The sequence below is a fragment of the Elgaria multicarinata genome, chromosome 19 (assembly GCF_023053635.1).
Source record: "Elgaria multicarinata webbii isolate HBS135686 ecotype San Diego chromosome 19, rElgMul1.1.pri, whole genome shotgun sequence".
Classification (NCBI taxonomy): Eukaryota; Metazoa; Chordata; class Lepidosauria; order Squamata; family Anguidae; genus Elgaria; species Elgaria multicarinata.
This window is the reverse complement of record NC_086189.1, coordinates 13077155-13096514: the sequence shown is the minus strand read 5'-3', so window position 1 is coordinate 13096514 and position 19360 is coordinate 13077155. Positions and strand designations below refer to the sequence as shown.

The 19360-nt window shown below is 44.6% G+C and overlaps 1 protein-coding gene across 2 annotated transcripts in view; it reads left to right on the top strand.

The window, feature by feature from the left end:
- KCNT1 (potassium sodium-activated channel subfamily T member 1) overlaps window positions 1-17829 on the top strand; it is an 83687-nt gene extending 65858 nt beyond the window's left edge. Inside the window, exons 24-32 of one of the 2 annotated variants that reach the window (XM_063144792.1) lie at window positions 1122-1233; window positions 2256-2357; window positions 3697-3780; window positions 5033-5155; window positions 7271-7290; window positions 7739-8046; window positions 9891-9953; window positions 16493-16577; window positions 17709-17829. In XM_063144792.1, the coding sequence (XP_063000862.1) occupies window positions 1122-1233; window positions 2256-2357; window positions 3697-3780; window positions 5033-5155; window positions 7271-7290; window positions 7739-8046; window positions 9891-9953; window positions 16493-16577; window positions 17709-17829 (1018 nt within the window). Of the gene's footprint in view, window positions 1-1121; window positions 1234-2255; window positions 2358-3696; window positions 3781-5032; window positions 5162-7270; window positions 7291-7738; window positions 8047-9890; window positions 9954-16492; window positions 16578-17708 lie in introns of both variants that reach the window. The other variant, XM_063144793.1, reaches the window with a different exon arrangement.
- The last annotated feature ends 1531 nt before the right edge of the window (window positions 17830-19360 follow it).

Sequence of the window (19360 nt, the reverse complement as noted above, 5' to 3'; positions counted from 1 at the left end):
AACTTCCTGACTGTTAGAGCAGTGCGACAATGGAACCAGTTACCTAGGGAGGATGTGGGCTCTCCCACCCTAGAGGCATTCAAGAGGCAGATGGACAACCATCTGTCAGGTATGCTTTAAGGTGGATTCCTGCATTGAGCAGGGGGTTGGACTCGATGGCCTTATAGGCCCCTTTCAACTCTACCTTTCTGTGATTCTATGATTCTTGATTAGCAGGGACAGTGATGTCATCCACCACCCCCTGCTCCCTCTGAGCTCACCTGCAATCCTTACAGTAGCTGTGAGATAAAATGGATTTTCTCCGCAACTGTATATTGCAGTGAGCTATACCTGTTGCAATGCAGTGTGTTTTGGAGTGGCCTGGTTTTGAATAGGCAGTTTAGACCCATCGTCTTTACAAAAGACCTACTACGGATGAAGAGGAAATACTACTAGGACTAGCTTACACTGGGAAAAGAAACTTGAAAATCCCGAGCTGGTGATCTTACCGTGCTTGGGGAACCTTTTCTGTCCCTCTCTTTTCCTTTCTCGTGCTATCTCATGTCTTTCCAGGAGACGTCTAACATGCTAAACACTACAGTGACCTTTGGCAGTGACTATTTTAGGACTACTCCTAATATATTGGGTATTGTGCTACTTCTTGGGATATATGTATGTGTGGGTGTGGGTGTGGGTGGGGTCATATATCCATACACCCACAGGTTTGCATCAGGAATGTAAAAGTTGTAGCCCTTCAGGTGTTTTGGCCTAAAACCCTAACCATCCTTCATCATTGGCTATGCTGGCTGATAGGCGTTATATACCCAAACATCTGGAGCCAAAACATCTGGAGGGCCACAAGTTGCTTACCGTTGATATAGATCAATGCAGCTGCCTGAATTTTTGGACTCCGTTTGGGGGCATGGCTCTCATGATGACTGTCTGAACTTTAAACATTTCCACATTTCACTTCTGGGAACAGGATGGTGATGGTTTGATCCAGAAGGTCTCTTCTTACATTCATGAAATGGCCAAATGATTTATTTATTTATTACATTTTTATACCGCCCAATAAGCCGAAGCTCTCTGGGCGGTTCACAAAATCTGATCTGATTATTACTGTCGTTGTTGTCCTATTCCAGGCTTTTCCCAAGCCTGAGCATCATTACAGAGCTGACACATCCATCCAACATGAGGTTCATGCAGTTTCGGGCCAAGGACAGCTACTCGTTGGCCCTTTCGAAGCTAGAAAAGGTAACAAAACAAAAACTTGTCCTACCAGTTGTTAGGGTCCCAATTTAAGGTGACCGGCCTTTCAGAGAAAAGCATATTTTTGTTGGAGTGATTTTTTTGTCCACCCCACCCCCATCCCGAGATCCCCAACGCTGAAGAAAACTAACGTTGGTGCAAATATTCCTCGATTCCGAGCTTTTCTTGTTGTACTTTAATCCCAGTCCTACAACTCCAATACCAGCCCTGTCCATCCCTTTCTTATGGGATTTCATGCTGAGATTTCGCCGCAGCATCTCACAGGCTGCAGGGCACATGGCGAAGTGCTGTTTTTCTTGCGCTCTGCCCTTTCTTCATGGGAGAATGCCACAAGTTCTTACGGACATGTGCTGCTCATCAGGGTGGCTTAAACTAGAAAATAAGAAGGGCGCACATGTGTGAAAGTAGAATTGTACATTCAAGTGGGACCTGCAAAAAAATGTTCTAGGGTGGGAGGGTGTCACCCATAGGGTGGCCATATTTGGGAAACCAAAAAAGAGGATACCTGGGGAGGGGCAGGTAAGTGTGCTTTTCGGGGCTTTCAGGAAGTGCATCCAATCGGGGCCTTTTCTAGAATATCTAGGAATGACACACTTTCCCCTTTAAGGCCCCGATTGGAGCAGTGGGGGGCAAAAATGATGTGCCTCCAGAAAGCACGTCATTCCCTCCCTCATGCTAATGGTGGATTTAAAGGAGAAAGCGCGTCATTCCCAGACATTATAGGGATTTACAGAAAATCCCCCCAGACACCCAGGGTAGAAAAAAAACCTGCCAAATCCGGGGATATCCTGACGGTTGGTCACCCTAGCAGCCAGGCCCTTTCCCAGGATATTCCACTCCATTTCCCCCGCAACAGACACCCTGCATTCTGAGTATCCTCAATTCTCATTAAGGGTTGCCTTCATGCCCAGAGCTGCCTATTGTTAGAAACAGGAATACTGGGCTACATGGTCTTATCCAGCAAGGCAGTTCTATTCCCCTTATCTCTACATTCTCGTCCTCCGCAGAAAGAGCGAGAGAATGGCTCCAACTTGGCCTTCATGTTCCGGCTCCCATTTGCCGCTGGCAGAGTTTTCAGTATCAGCATGTTGGACACGCTGCTTTACCAGGTCAGAAAAGAAGAAGTGGGCAATTTTTACCCCACCTTTCTAAAGCAAGAGCCCTTAGGTCTTTCTTTTAGCTTCATCCCACGTACCTGTTTCCTTCGAATTATTATTAGTGGTTAAAGCGATGTTGGTTAATGAACTATTATTAATTATTATTATTTATTGCATTTATATACCGACCCATAGCCAAAGTTCTCTGGGCGGTTTACAAAGATTAAAGGACTGAACATTAAAAACCCATATGCAAAATTTAAAACCATAAAAACAGCTAACATTTAAAGCAATTTTTAAACGCTTAGCCAGGCTAAAGCTAGTTCTGGAGTCAGTTAAAACTCAATGCATGCTGTTAAATGCCTGGGAGAAAAGAAAAGTCTTGACCTGGTGCCGAAAAGGTAACAATGTTGGTGCCAGGCGGGCCTCATAGGGGAGATCATTCCAAAATTGGGAGGCCACCACAGAAAAGGCCCTGTCCTATATGAATATGAGTTGATTTACTCACATATTACATAAATTTGCCCAGATGTTCAAAAGAGAGAAAGAATACGCCCGTGAATTTTGTTTTTTAGGTGATGCATGCATGCATAATGAGGGAGAGGCATTCCTTCATCTCTCTCCTGCAGAGAGGAAAGCCTCCTTTTTAAATCTGCCACTTGTCGTCTGCAGGGTTTAGAAGTACTTGCATTAAAAATAATTTAAAAACATGAAATATTTGCTCCTTGGTTAATTGGCGGAGGGGCTTTTTTATCAATTCAAATGTTGAACTGAATCAATGAATCTAATCCAATAATAATAATAATAATAATAATAATAATAATAATAATTTATTTTTTTACCCGCCTCTCCGATTGGATCAAGGTGGAGAACAACAAGCATAAAACACACAAAATACTGATTAAAAACATGGCACACACTGTTTAAAAACATCCTAAAAGCATCCTAAAAATATCCTAAAATTCCACTAGACAGGCCTGCCGGAAGAGATCAGTCTTGATCCTTTCTTGAATGCTAGTAGACTGTTAAGTTGATGAGTCTCCTCCGGCAGGCCGTTCCACAGTCTGGGAGCAGCAGAAGAGAAGGTCCTCTGGGTAACAGTTGTTAATCTAGTTCTTGCTAGCTGAAGTAGATTCTTCCCAGAGCACCTGAGTGTGTGGGGCGGATTGTACGGGAGAAGGCGATCCCGCAGGTAGCCTGGACCCAAACCATGTAGGGCTCTAAAGGTGATAACCAACACTTTATACTTCGCCCGGAAACTAATCGGCAGCCAGTGAAGAGATTTTAGGACTGCAGCCCTCAGACAGACCTCTAGCAAATGATTGATGGGTGTTGCCTTTTTTCCTTACAGTCGTTTGTGAAGGATTACATGATCACCATCACAAGATTGCTTCTAGGCCTTGACACCACCCCAGGTTCTGGCTACCTCTGTGCAGTAAGTGTTTAATTTTCCCATTCTTTTCCAATCCCTCCCCCCCATCCAAATTTCTCTTGATTGTGGGAGGCATGATCGAATGCTATACTTTGCATTCCTGATTCTGGAGTCCGGCATGTCATGGACGGAGAAGTGAGATGGCCGCATGGTTTTATTATCACTATGTTGTGATAATAAAACCATACGAACATATCACGACTTGGTTCATGATAAGGGCTTGGTAGCCCTTAAAGTTGCCATACAAATATATAAAAATAAAAACAATAAACATTTTTCTTACATGCAAATTTCTTTCATTCTTTAATTATTTAATTTCTGGTGCAGCTTTCTACCAAAAAAAAAAAAATGGCACTCAGAGCAGCTAACAATATCATCCAGATTAACAAAACCAGGGTTTTGTTTTTAAGAGGTAAAGATTACATACTGTCATGTTTCGCAGAAAACTCTTGCTTTCGATGGGAGGAAAATGACGAGGCTTGCTAAGTAATCTACAAAGTTTTTATTAAGCAACAAACGTCTCTTCTACCTGAAGAGAGTCTAACCTCTTGGAAACATCCCCCTAGGCAAAACTATGCAAACTAAGCAAGACAATTGTCCACTCAGGAAGAATAGGAAGCCACTTCCCAAATGCCTGTAACTTCAGAGAGCTTGGTGCGGAGGCAGGTTCTGGCATAATCAAACTGACTTTCTCACGCCTCCCTTCTACCCCGTGCGTTTGAGCTTCCGGCAGACCCTAGCATCAGCTAGCTTGTCAGGACGCTCACCTCCAGAAGAAAGCTCACTTCCCACCGAGTGTGTAGGATTTGGCCTTGAGGAGATAAGCTCTGGAGAGAGCTGACTCCCAGCTGAGGAATCGCCCGTGAGAGCTTCCTCCCCCACTGGTACAGGCTGGCTGGTGTCTGGCGCTATGTCTTCTAGTTCTGAATCTGATTCTGATTGATTACCTGAAACACCTTCTCCCAAAACAGGGGCACAGAGGCGTCTTCATTATTCGCAACTCAGGAGGTTAAGCTGTGTTGCATTAGCCATGGGGGAATCTCTCATTTTTAATTCCAGAATTCTCTTGCAGGCATTTGATTGCAGAATTTCCTAATTGAGCAGCAGGGGGATTAGATGATTCAAATATGAAAGATTTGCTTGATCTGCCTCAGCACAATTCTCTCAATAAGCACGTGTCTGTTTTGTTCCCTGTTGGAAAGAGCACAGAAGACTTCTCAATCTTTCTTTCTTTCTTTCCTCCTTTATTGGATAGATGAAAATCACTGAAAATGACCTGTGGATCCGAACGTACGGGCGTCTCTTCCAGAAGCTGTGCTCTTCTAGTGCTGAAATCCCCATCGGCATCTATAGGACTGAGTCTCACATGTTTTCTACTGCTGACGTAAGAAGGAGAGAGAAACAGCTTTCCTTACACCCTGCCAGCACCTCAGAAATCCAGATTTTATTTATTTATTTTATTACATTTTTATACCGCCCAAGAGCCGAAGCTCTCTGGGCGGTTCACAAAAATTAAAAGCATGAAAAGCATAATAAAACAACCAACAGTCGGAAAACACAAATGCAAAATACAATATAAAAAGCACAACCAGGATAAAACCACACAGCAGAAATTGATATAGATTCAAATGCGGAATTAAAACAGCAAAGTTTAAATTTTAAGTTAAATTAGGTGTTAAAACACTGAGAAAATAAAAAGGTCTTCAGCGGGTGACGGAAGGAATACAGTGTAGGCGCCAGGCGGACCTCTCTGGGGAGCTCGTTCCACAGCCGGGGTGCCACAGCAGAGAAGGCCCTCCTCCTAGTAGCCACCTGCCTCACTTCCTTTGGCAGGGGCTCACAGAGGAGGACCCCTGTGGATGATCTTAAGGTCCGGGCAGGTACATATAGGAGGAGGCGTTCCGTCAAATAACCTGGCCCCAAGCCGTTTAGGGCTTTGAATGTTAGTACCAGCACTTTGAATCAGGCCCAGACCTGGACTGGCATCCAATGAAGTTGTAAAAGGACTGGCGTGATGTGGTTTCGCAGGCCAGTCCCTGTTAGTAACCGTGCTGCCCTGTTTTGTACCAGCTGAAGTTTCCGGACCGTTTTCAAAGGCAGCCCCATGTATAACGCATTGCAGTAATCCAAATGAGAGGTTATCAGAGCATGGATCACTGTAGCTAGGCTATCTCTGTCCAGCTGGTATATTAGCCTGAGCTGATAAAAGGTGCTCTTTGCCACTGAGTTCAACTGTGCCTCAAGTGACAGTTCTGGATCCAAGAGCACCCCCAAACTACAAACCCGATCCTTTAGGGAGAGATTTCTCCTTCCTCTCTGCTATCAGTTTTTCCCCCCCAACCTGGGACTTGCAGCCAAAGAGTGGCCTTGTCATTACAAAAATTAGGATGTGAAATTCAGATCTCTTTGTCACCCACCTCCACCTCTGTTACCATTCATGGTCCTCTAGAACCCACACGCCCCCTTGCCTGCCTGTTCTTTCTCTGCCCAGAGCATGGTTTAGATTATATGTCAAGGTTCCATTGCTGAACAGCCTGGAATGTTCATGAACATTCAATATTAGAACCCACTTGAAGGCCTTGGAATGTTCATGAAGGTCTGGAATGTTCATGGAATAAAGGCCTGGAATGTTCATGAACATTCAATATTAGAACCCACTTGGAGGCCTTGATGCAGAAAATACAGGGTTGGAGCATTCCTAACAGATGACCGTCCAGCCTCTGCTTGAAGACCTCCAGCGAGGGGGAACCCACCACCCTTCTGGGTAATTAGTTCCATGGTCAAATTGTCAAGTCCCTCTCACAGATGTTTGGGGCTACAGTTCCCATCTGCCTTTGCCAGTATGGCCAACAATCAGGATAATGGGATTTGTTATCCCAAACATCTGGAGGACCCAGGTTGTGGAAGCCTGCTCTAGAAGGTCCTTTCACAGAGTCCAACGTTGCCAGTGACTAAGTGGGGCTTGCAAATGACAAGCGAAGCAGAATCATAAATGTCAAAAGGTTCCTTGGAGGTCATTTAGTCCAACCCCCCACTCAGTGCAGGATGCAACTACACCATACCTGATAGATGGCACTTTTCAACATATTGTGCATTTTTATGAGAATGGAGTAGAAAAATTAAAGTGCTGGGCACCTAAACTAGGGTCCTCTTCATAGGGCCCTTTCAGAAGACACCTTAAACCATGGCTTTAACCATGGTGGTTAAGCCAGAAAGCCAGGCTGTGTTCAGAAGACAACTTAAACCACAACTTTAATCACAGTAAATAAGGCTTTTTGCTTTATTCACCGTGGTTAAAGCCATGGCTTAAGGTGTCTTCTGAACACAGCCTGGCTTTCTGGCTTAACCACAGTGGTTAAAGCCATGGCTTAAGGTGTCTTTTGAACAGGGCCACACTAGATTTCAGCAAATGGTTACCAGGGCAAAACAATGATGCACTTCTTCAAGTAAAAAATTTCAAGTTCTTTCTATCTTTCTTTCTTTCTTCCCACAGCCTCATGACACCAGAACCCAGGTGAGTATGGGTTTCTGCTTAAAACGTATCTGCTTTGCTAAAAGTTCTGTTAAAAGTTCAGGCTTTCCTGCTAAATGGCAGAAGAAGGATGTCTTCCCCTTTCTGCTGCAACCAGTGCAAACGTCACCATCATTTCTGGGGCATGTCCTCAAGATCTCACTTGGCATTGTTAGCTTCATTAATCTGAAATAAATCCTGCATCTTCGTTCTGGGCTTACAATGCAGACTGGAGGTGTGAGCTGATACAGACAAATCCTCCCCAGCATAGAAAAGCTGGCTTCACCCTAGTGGAGTCTTCTGCTGAGCGGTGCCCCCCTGCCCAAGAAAAGCTTGCCGGTGGCGGTGGTTTAAATGAAAGGCTTTCCCTATCATGCCATGGAGGCACAACCCTTCCTGGGATCTGAAAAAACCTCTCTTGCTTTCCCTCATGGCCTACTGATGTTCCCCATCACAGATTTCAATCAATGTGGAAGACTGCGAGGACACCAAAGAGGTGAAGGAGTACTGGAACGCCAAAACGAATCACCACCGAAACTCGTATTCCACTGACCCGACGGAGCACCCGTTGCTTCGGCGTAAGAGCATGCAGTGGGCGCGCAGGCTGAGCCGGAAAGGGAACCACAAGCCCACGGCCAAAACCGCCGAGTGGATCAACCAGCAGAGGTTGAGCCTTTACCGGCGGTCGGAGCGGCAGGAGCTGTCAGAGCTGGTGAAGAACCGGATGAAACATCTGGGCTTGCCCACGGCAGGGTACGGTAAGTGGGCCTCCCTTCATCTTCAGCAGGGCCTCTGCGTTCGCCTGCTATCCGGTGCAGTTTAGGGTTCCGCGGCCTTTTACTTTTCTTGCAGGGATTTCAACGAGGAGGATCAGGGGTATGGAAACAAAGCCCTATGAGGAGAAACTGAAAGAACTGGGCACGTTTAAGCCAGGAGAAGAGAAGATTGAAGGGAGACATGAGAGCACTCTTCGAGGACTTGAAAAGCTGTCACACAGAGGAGGGCCAGGATTTCTTCTCGATCCTCCCAGAGTGCAGGATGCAGAATAACGGGCTCAAGTGATAGGAAGCCAGATTCTGGCTGGACATCAGGAAAAACGTCCTGACTGTTCGAGCAGTACAACAATGGAACCAATAACCTAGGGAGGTTGTGGGCTCTCCCACCCTAGAGGCAGCCGGACAGTCATAGAATCATAGGATCATAGAATAGCAGAGTTGGAAGGGGCCTACAAGGCCATCGAGTCCAACCCCCTGCTCAATGCAGGAATCCACCCTAAAGCATCCCTGACAGATGGTTGTCTAGCTGCCTCTTGAAGGCCTCTAGTGTGGGAGAGCCCACAACCTCACCAGGCAACTGATTCCATTGTCGTACTGCTCTAACAGTCAGGAAGTTTTTCCTGATGTCCAGCTGGAATCTGGCTTCCTGTCATTTGAGCCCGTTATTCCGTGTCCTGTACTCTGGGATGATTGAGAAGAGATCCTGGCCCTCCTCTGTGTGACACCCTCTTAAGTATTTGAAGAGTGCTATCATGTCTCCCCTCAATCTTCTGTCCCTCAGTCATCTGTCAGGGATGCTTTAAGGTGGATTCCTAGCAGGTGGTTGGACATGATGGCCTTATAGGCTCCTGCCAACTCTACTATTCTAGTCTTCTATGAAGCTTCCAAAATGACATTTTTGCCTGTTCATTGGCCTTCCTGAAGCAACAGGTCTCTCCGCCTGGATTGTGCCAGTCTTCCTCGCTGAATTCTCCCTTAAAAAGTCAGCATGGCACAGTTTTGTACAGATATAAGACCAGTAAGAACAGGCCTCCTGTGTGTTTGTGGAATCCCATAAGCATGACATAGGGTAATACCCATCTTCTGCCACTTGTCCTCAGTGTGTACTAGGGAAGGGTGCACTGCTTTAGAAAGATCCTTTCCCCAAATGAAACCATTTGGCAAAAAGGACCAGGTCATAAAGGAAGAGGAACTGGAAGGTTTCATATCTAATAACCAAGTATGAACCACGGAACACCTAGCTAGATACAGAAAGGAATGTTAATCATCAAACAGGAATCCAGTCAGGATTATAGAAACTCGGTGAAAATAACGTACAGACAAAACTGGTCCCAAAGCTAAGATATCTTGGAGAGATGGTGGGTGTGAGGATGGAAAATACGGGGTGGAGCAGCGTGCAAGGGGAGAGAAAGGATCATTTATTTATTTGATGTATATCCTGCCCTTCCTCACAAGAAGCCCAGGGCGGCTACAAGGATTAATCATGGATCAATGCAACTGATAATCTCAATGGTACTCTGTTGATTCCATTCTTGCGATCACCTGTTAGTGTCCAAATCTGCACAACACCATGGACCGAACACATGAGTCTGGCTTCCTTCTTTTTTGCTTTCTTTCTTTCTGTTTCTTTTTCCCCCTTTTGTATCTGTATATAGCTTTTACTACATTTTTGCCCATGTAATCACCAAAGCTGGTTTCTGGATACTTTCTGAATCGCTGCTTGCTGATCTTTCTCTTCTCTTTTTCTCTGTTTATGTCTGTGCCTTTTTTTTCTTTTTTTCTTTTCATTCTGTTCCGTTCTGTTCCCTTCTTTGTATGTTCTGTAGAGGATGTAGCAAATTTAACAGCCTGTGATGTGATGAATCGGGTAAACCTTGGATATTTGCAAGGTAAATTTCATCTCCCCTGGGAGTCAGGTTTGACTCGTGGCATAACAGCATGACAATGAACATGCCAGCTGCAGGCCTCTCACATGAGATGCATGCCAGATGGGAGGCCCATGACTGCCTGCTCGTGATTGACCACTCATGGAAGTTTGAGAGTCCTTTACATAATGCTGTCAACCTCCAGGATGTCTCCCACACTTTCCCCTGGTAACCTTGCTTTTAACACAACCTAGAGATAACCCAGTATTTAAAATAATTGCAGGCTGTCCCCAGTGTGTAAAGCTGGCATAGTGCTATAATTCCACCACTAGACGGCACTGTTTCATTGAACAGAATAGCATTGCCGAGAGGGGAAGTTTTCAATTCAAAATAAAGTGGTTGCCATCTAAAGGAGCCAGACAGAAAAACTACAGAAGAAGAAACCCTGGTAAGGATGCAGGGTTTTTTCCTTAATATAGAGACATCCATAGTCTTCCCTTGTAGAGTGAGATGTTTTGTATTTCTCTTTAAATTATCAGGTTGGCTATAGACTTAGTTGTGCTTAGAGTAGGTTCTCTTGATTCTCTGGCATTGGAAGGGTCTTCCCCGTCACCTGCTACCTACAATGGTTGCAAGTGGAAATGCTATGGATTGAACCATGGCTTTTGCGTGCAACGCAGGTGCTTATCCGTACACAACTGCCTGATAGTTGTCTACTTCGCTCTTCAAGGGCTGTGTGGCCGGTGATTAGGGCACGTACGTTGCATGCAGAAGGCCCACCTTCAGAACCTCAGGAACTTCTGCCCAAGACCTGCAGCTGAATCTGTTAATTTCAGTTTATTCGAGTTTTTCATTTTTCCAATCTTAAATTTGGTTCGTTCTGAACTTTGAGGATTTATTTTTAAAAATTTGCTTGGAAGTTCACATGCATTTTGTGCGAGTTTCTCCTAATACATGCATTTTTGTATGCCATTTTGCCTAACAAATGACATACACAACTACCATATATATATTTTTGGCGAGCAATATTCTAATACAATGCATTTTATTTTTTCTAATTTGCACATTCTTGTGTTCCTCAATAAAAGCATTTTTGTGTGCCGTTATAAATACATATATATATATATATATATATATATTTGGAGATCAAAATTTGGAGAAATGTGAATTTTGAAGTATTGTTTCAAAAGTGTGAAATTAGGGAATTGCACATTAAAATGCAAACCAAATGAATTCCCCACACCCTGGCATCCGTAGCTACTGTCTAACAGAGTACAGCGTTCCAGTATAAATGGACCAGTGGTCAAACATTAGACCTGTTCAGACAACACACTAAGCCATTATGGTTAAGCATTTTAAATAATAATAATAATAATAATAATAATAATAATAATAATAATAATATATTTCTTACGCACCTCTCTGATTGGATCGAGGCAGAGAACAACAGTAAGCATAAAATACATAAAATACTGATTAAAAACATGGAATATACTGTTTAAAAACATCCTAAAAGCATCCTAAAAACATACTAAAATATCCTAAAATTCTACATTGGCCCTGTTCAGACACCACACTAAACCACAATGGTTAAGCATTTTGAGCTAAACGTTATGGCTTAGCATGTCGTGTGACACGCTCAGTGTGTAATAAATTTAGTCTTTTGCCTGAAGCAAGTTTCAGGGCCTCTGTGCATGCTACGAGTTCAGCTGCTTGTGCAGAAAAATTGCTAGGAAGCTTTAATTGTAGCTGGTTGCCATTTTCATATCCATCTGTTCTTGCCATTCCTGTATATCTTTTTCCATCTTGCAGCGTGAGCCCGTGGTGGCTCCATAAATAGTTTAAACATGGTCACTAACCAATTGCTGCAAAAGGGTTAGCCGTGTAACCATGGTTTAACATGTTGTCTGAACAGGCCCTCTGTATGAGGCAGATTCATACCTTCACAGTGTCAGCCAGATGGTCGTGTGTTTTTTAACCGTTTCTGCTACCTGTGGTCCTTTAAGCTAGACATCCTGGGGTTTGAATTTGAGGCTGTCCACATACAAAACATGTGCTCTACCACTAAGTGACATTATTCTCTCCATGTCTGCGGAGTCCAAGGCATGGAATAATGGACCGAGAAACCCCAGACAGGAAGAAATGAGTTAGGCTGAACTTTCTCATTGTAACGGCTGGCTGGTTCACATTCACACATGCATGTTTTCGTTCATCGAAGATCCCTGCAGTCCTCATCCTGTCATCCTGTGCTTCTTAGCCTGGCTTTGTCATGACGCTCCTCATTTTCAGGGTGACAATACCATTTCCAAGGCAAATGTGAAGAGTTACTGATGCCCAGTTCAGTTGCCTCAGAGGAATGTTCACGATTATGAATCGCACTATATGCGTATGTAACGAAGCCACCGTTGCACAGAACTTGGACATCAGCATCCTTGAAAATCTCAGATAACTTTCATTGTTTGGTTTTGTTGTTGATTTTTAAAAAAATCCATCAAGTTGCTAGCCCTCAAGCGTGGGAAGGCGTGGACAGTTCATGGTTGGATTTCAACCACCAGACCAGAAGAAGCTGGGTTTTTAGTAGTTGATGTCCTCATCACCCTAGTAGTAGCAGTCACTACTGAGTGTTCAAAGTGTTTCACATACATTGGTTTGGATTCAGGATCTGCCATCCACAAGAGGAGAGGTTCTTCTTGCAAAAGGTCCCTCTGCCTGATTCCGGTTGATCCTCCCCTCTCCCACACATACTCCAGCTCATCTCAACGGGGTCTCCTGGTCCTCTGTGGAGGAACTGCTGTGGAAAGGAGGACAGAGAAGTTCACGTCCACCAGCACAACTGATTGATTCCAGATATCACAGTACTTAGAGTAGACCCATTGAAATCAATGGGGCTTAAATTTGTCATGACTAAATTTAAATAGGTCTACTCTAAGTATGGCTAAATCGGGAACCAACCTCTCAAGTTACAGGAAGCCAGATTCCAGCTGGACATCAGGAAAAACATCCTGTTAGAGCAGCACGACAGTGGAACCAGTTACCTAGGGAGGTGGTGGGCTCTCCCACCCTAGAGGCCTTCAAGAGGCAGCTGGACAGCCATCAGTCAGGGATGCTTTAAGGTGGATTCCTGCATTGAGCAGGGGGTTGGACTTGATGGCCTTATAGGCCCCTTCCAACTCTACTACTCTATGATTCTGTGATCTTAACGGTCCTTATAAGAGCCCAGTAAGTTAAGCCAGTATCATTGTCCCCATATTGCACACAGGCAGTTGAGGCTAAAAGAGAGAGAGTCTCGCTTAGGACCACCTAGTGAGTCTGTGGCAGAGGTGACATCCGAAGCAGAGATTTCAGGCATCCATTGCTTGGCCTCTATGCTCCAGTGGCAAAATTGCCAAGGGTCGGCGCGTATCTGGTCACTCTGTGGCAAGGCTCCTGCAGCTTTAACCATTGTGATGAAGAGGGACTTTCACCAGGTGCTGCATGCACACAAATGACACCTGCTGATATTCCCTTTTCTATGCAACTGTTAAAGATGCAGGAGCTCTGCCCTCCTTCTCAATATGGTCACCCTACCCGTAGCCCCATTTTAAAGTTAAAATTGTTTAACTTCTTTTTCCTGTAGTGCTCCAGTACGAAACAGGTTCCAGGCACTGGCTTGGATCTCCTCCCAGCCATTTTGGAGAGTTAGGTGAGGGGAGGATGGGCAACACAGTGTTATTGGGAGGAAAGAGAGGGCCCACCAAATCACACCATGTTTTTGCAGTAGCAAATTTTGTAGGGGCAAATTCAAAATGGCATCCAGAAGCGACATAGCGCTTGAATTAAATAGGGCCCCAGACAGATGTATTTTATTTTATTTATTTATTTATTTATTAAATTTATATACCGCCCCATAGGCGAAGCTTTCTGGGCGGTTTACAAAAGTTAACAGTGAACATTAAAAAGAAATATACAAAATTTTAAACCATCAAAAATATAAAAACAACAGTATCCATTTAAAGAACAACAGTTCTGGGGGTCCGTTGAAAAACAAACTTAGCATATGTTGTTAAATGTTGTTAAATGCCTGGGAGAAGAGAAAAGTCTTGACCTGGCGCTGAAAAGATAACAACGTTGGCGCCAGGAGAGCCTCATTGGGGAGATCATTCCATAATTGGGGGGCCACCACTGAAAAGGCCCTCTCCCTTGTTGCCATCCTCTGAGCTTCCCTCGGAGGAGGCACTTGGAGGAGGACCTTAGATGTTGAGTGCAGTGTACGGGTAGGTTCATGTCAGGAGAGGCGTTCCATCATGTATTGTGGTCCCAAGCCATGTAGGGCTTTATAGGTTAAAACCAGCACTTTGAACTGGGCTCGGAAATGTATAGGCAGCCAATGCAAGCGGGCCAGAATCAGTGTTATATGTTCGAACCTTCTGGTTCCAGTTATCAATCTGGCCGCTGTCAAGGATAGGAGGGGGAATGCCTGTCGGCAGGGGGTCCCCACAGAATGGCCCTTTGCCACAGGTCTCCTCAATCCTGTCAAAGACGAATTGCGCCCAGAATTTTTAATATTGAAACGTTTTACTATATGGGTACTTTGCCCTGTCAAAAGCCTTGCAGTAATCTGTATGGCATGCCCTTTGCCACCCCTTTTCCTTTTTTAATCTTTTTTACAAGCTTTCCATCCCATTCAGAATGCACCTTTGGGGGGAGCGTGTCCATCCCATGTCTTGTGTGTCCAGCAGCAGCCAAACACATACAAACATAACGGAAGATTTGTAAGAGGATGGGAAAAACAAAAATATGCCTTTTCTCTCTCCCCCCGCCCATTGTCTGCAGACCCCCCAAAAGTGCCACAAGTCTCTTATTTTAGGCTGGTGGGAGCTCTGAACAGATGCACCCTGGATACACCACCACGTTTGTCGTGGGTCCCCCATTTCCCTCTGCATAAAATCAATATCGATTTACTGATATAAAAAGATCCCACTAGCCGGAACAGTTTTGTGCAAAAATGAAAGGTATATATGTGTGAGGAATCAGCAGTGGTTAGGACGGTGGTGCATGGCTAGAGGGACGGATGGTATACAGGTGGGGTTAGCAACAGGCAGCCCAGGGGCTCAGCCTGGCCCACGGAGACCTCTCACCTCGTCCTAAGCATAGCCTCTGATTCTGAAGATCCTCCTCACTGGAGGCCTTTGAAGTTGTCCATAGATGAGCCTGTCAAAATGGGCTCCAGACATTCAGACACAGAATTGCTGGATAGAATCAGTTAGCATGTGGGCACCCACCGCAAAGGTCCCATCTTAGATAATAATGCCATAGCACCCGTTCAACAAAAAGTCCACATTTGAAAGAAGAGTGCGCGTCCTCCTTATGAACAAGTACAAGCATTTCCACTCATGCATCTGTGATACGTTGATGCTCTTCCTGCTATGAACATCTGCCCCCTTTTCTTCGTCTATGCTTCTGTCTTTGTGGACCACCACCTCTCAGGGGGGTGGGGGGAGCCCCAGTTTCTCAGACTTGAGTTTTGAAACTGTCCATTCCCTTTTGGGGAGGAGTGCTTGCTCTTAAGCCAAACTCGTGCCATTCTGGGTGGGATTCCGTGTGGCCTGTTTTGCACTAAAGACAACTGCAAGACGTAAGGCCTAGCCTGACCGTGGCTACTTCTGCATGCCTGGCGCTCTACCTGAGGTAGATCTGAGGGGTCTCATTGAACTAGGGTGACCATATTTTGGAAACCAAAAAGGAGGACTACATGGTCGGCCTCCAAGGGGGCGTGTCTAGCACCAAGGGGGCGTGCCCACCTGAACATAGCCTTGGTCACGTGTCTGATTTTTCAGCACACATTTAAGACAAATCTGTTCTACAAAATAATTTTAAAACCTCAATTTTTTAAAAAAATCCTTAAAAAATCAATGGATGAATGGATCTGTTTCAAATTTGGTATGGCTAAAGCTCTACCTAAAACTTATCATGGTGCAAAGTTTCACCTCTTTATCTTTAAAAATGACGATTATAAAAATAATCATTTTAAAACCTCAATTATTAAAAAATTCCTACAAAACCAATGGATGAACGGATCTGTTTAAAATTTGGTATGCCTAAAGCCCTTCCTATGAGCTACCATCGTGCCAGGTTTCATGTCCTTATCTTTAAAAATGACGGAGTTATAAACATTTTTGTTAATTCCCATTAGAGTTGCTCTTTGGCTGGGGAAGATTGGAAAAATCCGGATTTCCCCTCCCCCTCCCGGATTTGTCACCAAAACCCCGGACAAATCCGGGCAAATCCGGTCATATGGTCACCCTAATTGAACACTATTGTAAGCCTATGCAGCAGGGCCTTGCTATTTACTGTTTTACTCTGTACAGCACCATGTACATTGATGGTGCTATATAAATAAATAAATATAATAATAATAATAATAATAATAATAATAATAATAATAATAATAATAATAATGGCTTTTATTTGTGATTATGATTTAAAGACAGAGTGTTCAATGGCCCCAAAGGTTTACCCTTCTTTATCTAGCATCTGTTGTTTTACCTAGCCACTGATTCAGTGATCTGCGTCTTTCCTTGTAGATGAAATGAACGACCACCAGAACACATTGTCCTATGTCCTCATCAACCCTCCTCCTGACACACGGCTGGAACTCAACGACATCGTGTATGTATAAAATTGACGGAAGAATCTGATGAGCCCAAGCCGTATATTGTGTGTGAATGGACCAAGATCGAATAAGCCAGCAAAGTATGAAAGGAGGTCTCTCTAACTATATATGAGCTGGGCATAGAATGATGAATCAGTATTTCAAATCAAACAGTAGTGCTGCCTTTTTTCTTGTTGGAGATCAGACAGACCAATACGTGTTGACGCTGGTGTTCAAAATCGGGCAGGAATTTTTCTTCAAGACCAGATACTCTGGTTGCTTTTCCGAAGCGTCAAAGATTGGATTCAGTAATGGGCTAGATTAGGCCAATAAACTGAGACTCAATCCATAGAATCATAGAATAGTAGAGTTGGAAGGGGCCTATAAGGCCATCGCGTCCAACCCCCTGCTCAATGCAGGAATCCACCTTAAAGCATCCCTGACAGATGGATGGTTGCGTTATGGCTGCATTAGGTTGCAATAGTAGAGTTGGAAGGGACCTCTAAGGCCATCGAGTCCAACCGCCTGCTCAGTGCAGGAATCCACCTTAAAGCATCCCTAACAGATGGCTGTCCAGCTGCCTCTTGAATGCCTCTAGTGTGGGAGAGCCCACAACCTCCCTAGGTAACTGGTTCCATTGTCATACTACTTTAAACCTGTTGGTGGTTTTATTATGGTTTTAATTTTTGTGAACCGCCCAGAGAGCTTCGGCTGTTGGGCAGTATAAAAATGTAATAAATAAATAAATAAATAAATAAATAAACTCTCATCATCCCCAGAAAGCATAATTATGGATGATGGGAGCTGAAATCCATCAACATTTGGGGAGCCAAAATTGGGAAAGGCTAGTTTAACAACAACAATGTGACTCAGCCTCTCCTAGCCAAAATTATATTGCTGACATGACTAAAACTTGGGGTGGCCGGGAGTAGATTTTTGTACGGAAGGACTGTGAGCTCCGTTCAGTTCTGGTTCACAGAATCAAAGAAACTGAGCCCAGGAATTGGCTTTTAAGTGCATTTCTTCTGCACCAGGCTTTGGTTAACAGATCTTGGGGTTCAAGTAAAAAAAAAAAACGAAGTAGATCTTGCAAGCCTGAAGTTTGCCTATCGCTTACTTACAGTGTCAATTTCTTCGTTTCTACCCAGGTATTTAATACGACCTGATCCCTTAGCTCACGTGGAAAATGAAGCTCACAGTCGAAAGAGCAGCTGCAGTAACAAACTGGACCCTTGTAGCCCTGAAACAAGAGACGAGACACAGCTCTGAGCACCTCCACTCTTTTGCATGGAATGCCTTGGCCTCCCCTCCCCGTTCATGCATGGACCTACAACAGAACGAATGATGAACTATGTGCTGAAAGGGAGGAGGAGCTTTCTGAGCAGACTTAAGACGGACCTTCTGTCAGAAAGGCTCATGAAGTTGACCACTTGGTTGGGATCCTAACTCTGAGGCACTGAGAAAGGTCACATTCCCAACCTCGTTCCGTGTCGCCCGAAAGGGAGTCCAGTGGCAAGACCCAAGAGGGTTCAGAATCTAATCGAAGACTGGATGGTGCCTACAAGTCTTGGTTTTCCCAGGTTTTGTTTTTCATTTTCGAGGGATGGGCGGGAAGGATAAAAACGTCCCACAACTCGTGGAAATATCTCCATTGGCACAGACTGCAGGCTCGCACACAAAGAAACCTCAGCTCTTGGATCCGGAAGTGAAGTCACGTTCGACAAAGCCGAAGAACATCAAGATCCATGTGGCATTTTTGTAGCCACCACTTGTCTTTTGCCAAGGCTTTGATTCTCCCAACACTGATGTGCAGTGTGTACGTGTGCATTGACACGACCTCTCAAAGGAAATCTGGCAGACCGAAGAGAACATGTTGAAAGTGTTCAAAACGGCCAAAACAGCTGCCCATCAACAATGCTACCAGATTCAAGATGTCCCCTCAGATAAAAACTGATGGATGGGCACTGAAAGCATAGGGAGTCTTGGCTAAATATGTTTCTTGAGTGCCAACCCCTACAGGTTAAGAAGAACACCTCTCTCTGTTAACAGAGGTCTACTAGTTGTATCCTGTAAACTAATCAAATGTGTCTAGTTGTGACAGGCATTCATCTACTAGGCATTTCATCGAATCTGAGCCACACGTTTCTGAGTAAACTTACTCAACTCAACGGTAGTGTGTGTGTGTGTGTGTGTGTGTGTGTAAGTTTCTACACACCACTATCCAGCTGCCTCTTGCAGGCCTCTAGTGTGGGAGAGCCCACGACCTCCCTAGGTCATTGGTTCCATCGCCGTACTGCTCTAACAGTCAGGACGTTTTTCCTGCTGTCCAGCCGGAATCTGGCTTCCTGTCACTTGAGCCTGTTATTCTGTGTCCTGCACTCTGGGATGATTGAGAAGAGATCCTGGCTCTCCTCTGTGTGACAACCTTTCAAATCTTTGAAGAGTGCTCTCATGTCTCCCCTTAATCTTCTCTTCTCCAGGCTAAACAGGCCCAGATCTTTCCACCTCTCCTCATAGGGCTTTGTTTCCAGACTCCTGATCCTTCTCGTTGGTCTCACGCAGATTTGCTTCACGTAGCCAATGAAATTTGGTTATGTGAAGTTTGGCTCATCAAGCAAAATCAAAATATGCCCAATGCTTCCTGCCCGCATTCTAGTGACTTCTGGGTAAAAACCTTTTAAACACGCCCAACAGCACCTCAGAGCACAATGGGTGCTGCCGGAGGGACCACCGTAAGAAGAGGAAACGTCACAACTTCCCTGGAAAATCGTAGACATGCCCCCCAGCCTACAAAAGAAAA